At 37.8% G+C, this 10434-nt stretch overlaps 1 protein-coding gene across 6 annotated transcripts in view; it reads right to left on the bottom strand.

The window, feature by feature from the left end:
- HELQ (helicase, POLQ like) overlaps positions 1-10354 on the bottom strand; it is a 40558-nt gene extending 30204 nt beyond the window's left edge. For 3 of the 6 annotated variants that reach the window (XM_067736450.1, XM_067736449.1, XM_067736451.1), the window contains exons 1-6: positions 9995-10341; positions 8260-8977; positions 4443-4621; positions 3683-3883; positions 2746-2818; positions 711-808 (exon numbers count right to left, since the gene is read on the bottom strand). In XM_067736450.1, the coding sequence (XP_067592551.1) occupies positions 711-808; positions 2746-2818; positions 3683-3883; positions 4443-4621; positions 8260-8977; positions 9995-10186 (1461 nt within the window). In that variant the 5' untranslated portion in view covers positions 10187-10341. Of the gene's footprint in view, positions 1-710; positions 809-2745; positions 2819-3682; positions 3884-4442; positions 4622-4645; positions 7251-8259; positions 8978-9994 lie in introns of those variants that run through there. The other 3 variants (XM_067736453.1, XM_067736454.1, XM_067736455.1) reach the window with 3 other exon arrangements.
- Positions 10355-10434: the final 80 nt, after the last annotated feature.

The following is a 10434-nucleotide window of genomic DNA, read 5'->3' on the forward strand; positions in this document are numbered from 1 at the left end:
GTAAATACAGCTCATTGAATTTTTAAAAGAACAGCATCTAATTTGACAATTAAGGTCAGAAAATGTCTCTTGAAAATTCTCATATTTGGTGCAAATGTAAAACACTAAATTTCAAATTAAAATTTGGTGATTCTAAAAAAATTATTTTCTGAAAACCTATTTAGACACAGAAACTTCAAACAGAGTATATGTACATTATAAGTTACTTTCGAATAACTATGAACTACATTTATTTACTTTCTTTCTTTTAGGAATACTATTATTGGGGAGTTTAAATTTAAATCCATGTGAAGTCTTAACTTATTTTAAAAAAGCATTAAAACTACCAAAGCATAAATATTTGAAAATATTTTAACTTTTAAGATAATTTTTTTTATGTGCCAATAACTTGAAACATGAGTCACTAAATTCTCACTGAATGAAAAAATTTACCTTACAGAATATAAAGTAGAAAAGCAGAATGGGTCTGAAAAATTCCATTCAATAAATATTCATTGAAGGCCCATGGGTCACGCACTGTTCCAGGTGTTCCCCATACAGTACTGACCCAAGCCAAGATCCCTGACCTCTACACACAAACTTGCTACCATTTAGCCATGGTGAGTGGCATTATGTTCCTTCACTACTCTTAGAATTTTTATACAGTACATTTGCTACTTTTCTTTCTAAATAGAAGATGATACATAACAAACCAAACCTTAGGTACATACTGGTCTAAACTGACTCGTGTAATATTCTGCTTGCAGGAACTCTTGTAGGTCTTCAACATTGTTTAATGTTGCACTCATACCGATAATTTGAGTTGTTTCTAAAAAAAAAAAAACCCAAAGTATTGATGAAAATGTGTTACTTAGTATATCATAACAATAATTTTAGCAACCTTTTAGTGTTCTTATTCTTCCTGAGTGATTTGAGAAAGAGGGGACAGGTAAGAAAAATACCAACACAGTTGACCCTTGAACAACACGAGGGTTAGGGGTACCAACCTGCTTCGCAGTCGAAAATCCGTGTAAAACTTATAGTCGGTCCTCCATATCCTCAGTTCTGCATCCCTGGATTCAACCAACCACAGATCATGTGGTACTGTAGTACTTACTATTGAAAAAAATCCACATATAAGTGGACCCATGCAGTTCAAACCTGTGTTGTTCAACGGTCAACTGTATAATACCAGAGTATTAATCTGGCAGATGATATTACTCAGAAGAGAGGTATAAGCTGGTAACACAGATTGGGAGCCATCAAACACAAGGAGCCCTTGAAGTCATGAGTATGGATGAGAATTAGCAGAAATTGTATGAAGTAAGAAACAAGAGAAGAGTCTAAGATGAATCTATGGTAACACCAATGTACATGATGAATACGCTTAGAAAGCAGTGTCACAAAGGAGAACAAAAGGAGAAACTAAAGAGATTCCTTTCATTCAAATATCTATTAAGTGTAAGGCACTGGTGACAAAAGGACAAATAAGTATACAGCAGTAGCAAACACATGTCCATTATGTGCAGGTACTATGCTAGATGCTGTACAAAGACTGACTCGTGCTATCTTCACAGCAATTCAGTGAGGAAGGTTCTATTACTATCATCCATTTTTGATGCATAAGGAAAAAGAGGCACAGTTACTATAACTTGCCCAAGGTCACAGACAAAGTTAAAAGTGAGCCAGGATTTGAATCCAGCTCCAGAGTCTGCCCTTAGCCATTATGCTATGCTATCTCTCAATGCTAACACATGATCAGTCTTACAGACAGATAGTAGGGAAACCAAGACAGAATGATGTTTAAGCATCCAAAGGAAAAATGAATGATAAATAATCAAATGCTGAAGAGAAATTAAGACAAGGACAGTCAGTGTACACTGGATTTGACAAGTAGATGATCATTTTCCCCTCTTCCTCTGTTTTATATTTTTCCATAGAATTTGTCACCATCTGACACACTGTATGTTTTCTTGTTTATCTGCTTATTATCTGTTCACTTTCACTAAAATATAGGTTTGATAAAGGCAGGGCCTGATGCACAGGGGGTACTAAATAAATTTTTTTTAATAAATGATTATAAAGTGCTACAACCTGCCTAAATACCACTGTTATCAAAATTTTAAAAATAATTCTTAAGATCTGATCTTTATGATTAATAATTTTCCGTATATAAACTATTAACAATATACAACAACTAATAAGCTATTGCAATAGTATATCAAAAAATAATAGAGAAGATATTTAGAATATTTCATATACATTTAAAGACTATCTGATGTTGTAAAATAGCTCCTTAAAGTGACTATTTATATACAATGTTTTCTTGGTATGATGATCATACTGATGGTGGCAACAACAGCAAACCCTTATTGTGCTACGTGCTAGGCATGGCTGAATGCGTCCGTTACATGTGTTAACTCATATAATCCTCACAATAATCCCATCTGGTTGGTACCATTATTATCCCCATTTTACAGATGAAGAAAGAAAGGTTGAGTCACATGCCTAAGCACACATAGCTAGTAAGTGGAGGATACTGATAGGGGACATCCTCAAATGTTAACTTCATTTATCTTCACAATTCTACTCACTCATCCATTCTTCCAACAAAAATTTATAAGTTTACTTTAGACATAAAAAACTAAGGCAGAAAGCTTAAGTACCTTACTCTAGGTTACATAATCTAGCTAGTGACAGAATTAAGTCTTTTATAGGTCTCTTGATTATAAATCAATTAGTGACCACATTTGAAAGAATACTTACTGCTAGTGTAGAGGATTTTTGCTAGAGTCATTTCCAGTATAGCCCCACGGCTTCCTTCACCAATCATGTGCAACTTCGAGATTTAAAAAAAAAAAGGGAGAAAAGTAAATCTGCATAAAATACCTAAATAAAACAAGCATACATTGGATGAAATGAAGAAGCCATCTTTGCTTTATAACTCAAACATTTTCGTTATGGCAACTAGAGTACATATACATTATTTCACTGGTATTTTAAGTTAATGAGGTTGTCCCGAGTACAACATTCTGGCATCTGGAATTCATAAATACTATTATAAAACTGAACATATATACATATATTCACTCTTCAAGAAACACTTGACACAAAACTGAATTTAAGACTACCATGCATGGGGGTTTCCCCCGTGGCGCAGTAGTTAAGAATCCGCCTGCCAATGCAGGGGACACAGGTTCGAGCCCTGGTCCAGGAAGATCCCACATGCCGCGGAGCAACCATGCCTGTGCACCACAACTACTGAGCCTGCGCTCTAGAGCCCACGAGCCACAACTACTGAGCCCGTGAGCCACAACTACTGAGTCCACGAGCCACAACTACTGAGCCCACATGCCACAACTACTGAAACCCATGCACCTAGAGCCCGTGCTCCACAACAAGCGAAACCACAGCAATGAGAAGCCCGTGCACCACAATGAAGAGTAGACCCTACTCGCCGCAAATAGAGAAAGTCCGCGCGCAGCAACGAAGACCCAATGCAGCCAAAAATAAATAAAACAGATACAACATTAAAGAAATAAAAAATGTTTTAAAAAGAAGATTACCATGCATGAAATGTCTTTATCTGTGTTATCTATATATTAAAATAAATTACTTATTTTCATAAAGGTATTAAGCAGATCCACATAATAAATGTTAGTATAATAAAAATGTTGATAAATTAATAAATGGAGTAACCAACCTCATCTACAACAACCAGACCCAGACTGTTAATCCTTTCGGTTTCAATCAAAGAGTTCACCAGACTATGTCCTTTTTCAATAGTGGCAATATATAGTGATTTCTTTTCCCTTCTTTTAATTGGAGGAAATTTTCCTTTGCTTCCAGCATATTCTTCAACAAAGAAACCCAGTTCTACACCAAAACTTGACAAACCTGAAATCTAGAATATTAGTTAAAATAAACAAAAAATATCAGATAAGAACCCTAATTGTTAAGTGTTCACAGGGATTTAAAAAATCTAAAATAATGTTTAATACTGACAATGGGAACAAGGTCACAGATAATACATACCTACATATATATAAGAAATGTCATAATTACTGTATTAATCTTTGCAAATAAATGCCACTTTTAAACTAGATAATATAAATATAAATTTTAAGTGTCTCCTCTGATGTTAAAAAAATCAGAATAACTCATTTATTTTGATAAAATAATTGGTTAGTTTCTGCTTGAAAAAGCAGGCTAAATATCAATACAACATGTAAAATGGAGTTTAATCCACAGGTTTAGAAAAAAATAAAACCCCTTCTGAAACAGAAGAGATTTTCGATTAAGTACTCCACACTGTATTTGCACATCCTAAAAATAATAATTCTCCATCATTAATAGAGATACCTTTTCTCAGTCAATAAAAAGTTGTTACATTTATGCTAGTTTTTATATCTGAATGTCGAAATTACATTAGCAAATACCACTTGTTAAAAAAAAAATCACACCTTTTCTTGAACAATTGCCACATATGGTAGGATCATTAAAACATCTTTTCGCCGGCAAAGCAGTTCTTGCAGCATTAAAATCTCAGCCACGAGGGTTTTTCCACCACTTGTTGGCAAGGAATATATTAAATTTTTTCTTTCTTGCACAGAATTCAATGTTAAGCAAGCATGTTGCCATTCTGTGGAATTGAAAAAAAAAAGCCTTATTTTCCCCTTCTACAATCTCAAAAGTTTTCTAAGAAGATAGAATCAAATCTTACCCTGTGTAGCATCTTCTCATAGTGATAAATGTAACTATATATCAATGTTAATTGTCAAAATCCCCAACGCATGGTGTGCATTCTAGTTCAGGCCTGGTCAGTGAGGTGGGCAACTAGCCCACCTATTTGCCCACTGCAGGCTGAGGTCTAAGATTCCACAGGGCAGACAGCACCTGCTGGACAAGAGATGTCACCTGGGACATGGAGGGGCTAACGGGCACTTCAAGGATCTGTGTGAATTCTAAGGCCTTCCTCTTATGTTCTGCAAGGATACTGTGTGAGCTTCCCTTGCTCATTCACCCAAATACCATCTTAGAGAGAAACAGGGCGAGGAGGAATAAAATTTATGAGGTTTTACACAAAGTAAGAAAGACTATTCAACCAGCTCTCACAGGGAGCTGAAGTTTGAATGGCCTGAATACCACCTTAAACTGATTGATGAGACTGTTTAAACCATAAAAGACTAGGATCATTAACTAGGACATCCAGGATTTCTACAACTTAGCAAGGTGGAATGTATGAAAAGGATCACATCAGATCCGAAACAATGTGAAAACTAGTATAACTACTCTGTAGGAAAATCTGACAATGTGGATCATCAAAAGTCTTCAAACTATGCATCATTTTTATCCCTAGAAAAATGGGCAAAAGATATGACAAGACATTCACACCAGGGAGAAATGCAAATGGCTAATAAATACACGAAAAGATGCTCTATTGTTACCTATTAGGTTGGCAAAATAAAAAATGTTAAACAGCTACCAAAAAAAAAGCCCCCACACATAAAATCCAGAGTTTACTAGACTGGACGTGAACAGGCATTTCTGTGTGTGGCTGACGAAAGCATAAACTGCTACAATTTTTTGGAAAGCAATCTAGCAGCATCAAAAATAAAACTGCACACTGCCTTTGATCTAGCAGTATTGCTTCTAGAACTCTACACCTACAGAAATAAAAGCAAGGGTATATGTGCAAGATGTTCACCATAGCATTGTTTATATATAACAAAGAGCCATCAAGGGGTAAAGACTGAATTATTGCACAATCATATGATGTAATTCTTTGCAGCCTGAAATATTTGCAGATGACTATGTATTTTTACTTTAAAAGTATCTCAATATTTTACAGGCCAAGAAAATACAGCCATTATATTGTAATAACTTTATTTACTTATTTTTTTATCTTTTGGTTGTGCTGTGCTGCATGTGGGATCTTAGTTCCCTGACCAGGGATCGAACCTGTGCCCCCTACAGTGGAAGCATGGAGTCTTAACTACTGGACTGCCAGGGAAGTCCCCTGTAATAACTTTAAATGGAGTATAATCTATAAAAATACTGAATCACTATGTTGTACACCTGAAACTAATATTGTAAATCAACTATGCTTAAATAAAAAAATTTCAAAAATATTTAAATAAATTGAATGTTTAATACTTAAATATTAAAAAATACTTCAGACTAGTATCACCCACTAGTTATCAAACTGCAGATGTTTGTGTGAAAACACAACTTGACCATATCCACATTTTATCCAACTCAGACTTTTAAAGTATAAAATGACCAAAATAATGAATATTTAGGAATAACATCTATCTTCACACACTAAAAAAAAAAAAAAAAAATTACATTAACTTAGTTCCCAACATTTCTATAAAACAAATTAAGCATAATTCTACACTTAAGAGGCAAAAATAAGTTTAAGGTTGAAGTTCTCTAGCTCAGTAGCTCTCAAACGTCCCACACATCAGAATAACCTGGAGGACTTACTAAAGCAGATTGTTAGGTCCCACCCCAAGGTTCTGATTCAGGAGGGCTAGGGTGGAGCCTGGGAATGTGCATTTCAACAAATTTCCAGGTGATGCTGCAGTAGGAACTGCACTTTGAGAAGCATTGTTTTAGCTCAATGAAAAGTAGCACATATATTTATGCTTTAACTTGGTCATCCTTAAGCCAGATTTACAAATAAAAAGAGATTTTAAAAAGTTATTTACTGGGACTTCCCTGGTGGTCCAGTGGTTAAGAATCCGCCTTCCAATGCAGGGGACGCGGGTTCGATCCCCGGTCCGGAACTAAGATTCCACATGCCACAGGGCAAACTAGGCCAGCGTGCTGCAACTAGAGAGAAGCCCACATGCCACAACGAAAGATCCCGCATGCTGCAACGAAGATCCTGAGTGCCGCAGATTAAGACCCAACGCAGCCAAAAAAAAATAGTTATTTACTGAAGTTCTTACTTAGAAGCAATCAATATAACTACTGACAGTCATTACCAACGTCTAACTTGGCATGTCCTTGACACAGAACTGGAAAAACAACTATTATTATTATCCCTTTTTAACAGAGCAGGAACTAAGGCTCAGAGTGCAAAACCTGTGTTTAAGTGACATGGCCAGAATTCATAACTAGGCTGACAAACCCCAGCAGTTGAGAACCTACCAGAGTGTACCAGGCACAGTGCCAGTCACATAAGAAAAAGATGAGTTAGATAGAGCCCTGTCCTCAGGGTACTCATTCTGGCAGGAGATGCAGATTAGACAAAAAACAAGGTGCTAGGAGAAAAGCAGAGGGAAAAAAGTTAACATCTACTTCAAGGGCAATATACACCTGTAGCTCTTAAACTGCAAACCTTGCAATTTAGAATTTGTTAGACTCTTGTAGAGCCTTATATTAGACTTTGTTTCCTGTAGTCCTATTTCTCCAACCTGATTGTCTTCTCCCGAGATGCGAACTCGAGATGTTTTCATGTGGTTCATAAGATACTAACTTAGGAGTTTCAGAAATAATTTTGAAGTAATTGGATGATAGGCTGCTCTTCAGGGATGGAAGCAAGTGTCCTTTCTGTCTAAAATGACACATATTTGAAATATATGCAAGGACCCAGGATTTTTGAAAAACGTTACAAGACAAATGAATTATTATCTCTATTTCTTTGCACTTAAATCCTAACGTTAGTTGTCCTTAAAAATGTTTAGTTTTCATCAAACTGAACAGTTCAGTCAGTTTTACAAATACTGACTTCTTTCACTCAAGACATATTAGTAGTCAATGTAATTTCAGGAACTAAGTTTTGGTAGTAAAGTAAGAGCCAGCTAAGGAAGCATTAGCTAAGAAAACTGAGCAGCAGCTAGACAACCAGAGGAAAAAAACCAAGAGTGGAATGCCAAGAAGTCAATAAATGGGTGTTTCAAGAAGAGTTTGGTCAATTTTGTCAGGTAAGCAACTGTCAAAGAAGGTAAGAACTAAAAGTATCACTGAGTTGCGACACCCTAGTCATTATATCTTAAGTGACAGCACAGAACCCAGAGTTGGAGTGGACTGGGAATTATCTGAAGTGAGGAAAGGGAGGCAGCAAGGATAACACGTTGGAGAAGTGTGACCACGAAGGGAAGGAAAGAAGTTCAATAGTAGCAGGATAGGAATGGAAGGCTCAGAGAGGACTGATGTTTTGATTTGTTTTAAGGGGAGAAATATGACGATGGAAGCATCGGTTTTCTTTTGATTTGCATCAATATTACAGTGATGATGGTAAATTTTTTTCATTCCAGGAAAAAGCATTACCATATAATTTTTCAATTCCCTTGAACTGAACATAAAGGTCTCTCACTTTGCTGGGTAATGAATAAAAAGGACCAAGGTCATCTAATGATGACTCAATTGTTTTCTTAGCAACATTAATTTCTTCAGATAGAAGAGTCTCTTTGAGCTGTTTAGTCCTAGAAAATACTGGTGTTTGAGCCTTGGCATTTCCAGTCATGGTATTTTTTAGATGATCTTTAAGACTTTTTCTCCTATTCGCATCTGAACTAGTTCTGACTTTGGAAGAGGATTCATCAGTTTGCTGTGGTTGCTCTACGTTATTAATGGGCAATTCCTCGTTCACAGTCTTGTGAGAGGATGAGTTCCAATCCCTCTCTTCAGTAGATGGATCACCCAAATCATTTGAAGAGTTATATAAATTTTCAAAGAATAAAACCTGTGAAGAAGGTATATCATACAAAACATCAGCTTCAGGATCAATAGGGACATCTTCATGCCCACTCTGGTTCTTCGTGTGCTCATCTATTTTTAATTCAGTACAGTCGCCTACACTAGTAATGCTGAGTGTGTTGTGTTTAATGCTTTCTGAACAAAGATCTTCAGTGGCATGGTCTGTAGCATGTTTCCTATGTTCAGGAAGTTGCAAATATTTTTGTTCCAGGTCATCAACTTGAGCTAAAAAAGAGTTTTCAGCAAAGCTATCATAGTCACCAAACATGTCCTCTTCACTGTCAATATTCTGGAAAGAAGACAAAAAGATTTATGGTCAATTCTAGCTTCATTAAGAATAAAAGTTCCAGCTGAGGGCTCTATCAAGCATATAATTATATGGTCACTTATGGATCACAGACCTAAATGTAAATCAGCCTATAAAATAGATACTATCATCCCATTTTACAGATCAAGAAATGGAGGCCCAGAGAGGTTAAGTGACTGGCATAAACCGTCCTCCTAGTGATGCTGGGATCCTAATTCTTAAGCTAGTGCTAAATCCTTTAAAATGGCAGCAAGACCGATAACCATCTACTGGAAGGGGAGAAGTTTCTGATAACCGCAGTGCTGTTTCACCTCCGATACTCCATTCTGCAGAGACTGGCCTGTAATAAAATCATGCTTGTACCACTGGACACTCCAAGGAGACTGTTCTTAGAAACCTGGAATTGAAAGGGAGTGTCTGACTTGGTATGGTCTATAAACAGAAGAGATGGAATTTGGAGGTAGCAATATAGGGGAGTGATTAAGAACCCAAGATTTGGAGTAGGAAATGTAGTTTCTTAACTTCTCAGGGCCAGATTTCTGTTGTAAAATCTAGATAACGTAAATAGTTTAACAAAGTACCCAGCACATAATAGGTCTGCAATAAATGGTAGATTTTTAGTACAAGGAGCAGCAGAAACTTGGAAGTCTAGGTTTGCGTCTGGTCATGCCACTTACTTGCTGCATGTACAACTTCTGTCTCGGGGTTTCATATCTATATAATAATGGGGCTAACAGTGCAACACCTCACAGGTGAGGATTAACAGCGATAACAAAGACGAGGTAAGCCCACGAAGGCTAGTAGATAATTGGTCAATTGTTTGCACCTGGGAAGGGAACTGCCAAACTTCTTGGCGTTCCAACCACGCCTTCTTCAGCTGGTCTCCCGCGCCTCTTTCAGTGAGTATGCGCAGTGGGAGACCTGGCTTTGTATCATCAACCCACAGGTAGGAAATGGAACGTGGAACTCAGGGGAATTTGAGAGGTGACGGGGCTGTACCTCGACCGGCTGCACGTCCATGGTTTTTCGCCGCCGGCTCCCAGCCACCGTCTCCTCGTCCTCGTCCTCCTTCTCCTCATCGCCGGGCTTAAGCTCGGCCGCGGTGAGGGCGGCAAAAACGCTCTCCAAGCTACGATGGTTCCTTTTGCGGACCGACACCCGCCGGCGGATGCGGGAACAACCTTCATCCATGGCAGGGGCTGGGGGCCCTGCCCGGATGTCGTTCTGCGTGACCCAGCTGCCAAACCCCAGTGAAGGGGTGCGCGCAGCAACAGGGGGAGGGTAGCAACAGGCGGAAACTGCGTTCGCCTTTCCCTCCACCTTTGGGAAGGATCACAAACCAATTGTCAGGGCTTTGAGACCGGAAGCGGAAGCACAGACGTAGGAGCCCGCCCTCTCTTCGTCCAATCTTGCGGCGCGGCAAGAGGGAGAGGAGGCGA

The sequence above is a fragment of the Pseudorca crassidens genome, chromosome 4 (assembly GCF_039906515.1).
Source record: "Pseudorca crassidens isolate mPseCra1 chromosome 4, mPseCra1.hap1, whole genome shotgun sequence".
Lineage (NCBI taxonomy): Eukaryota > Metazoa > Chordata > Mammalia > Artiodactyla > Delphinidae > Pseudorca > Pseudorca crassidens.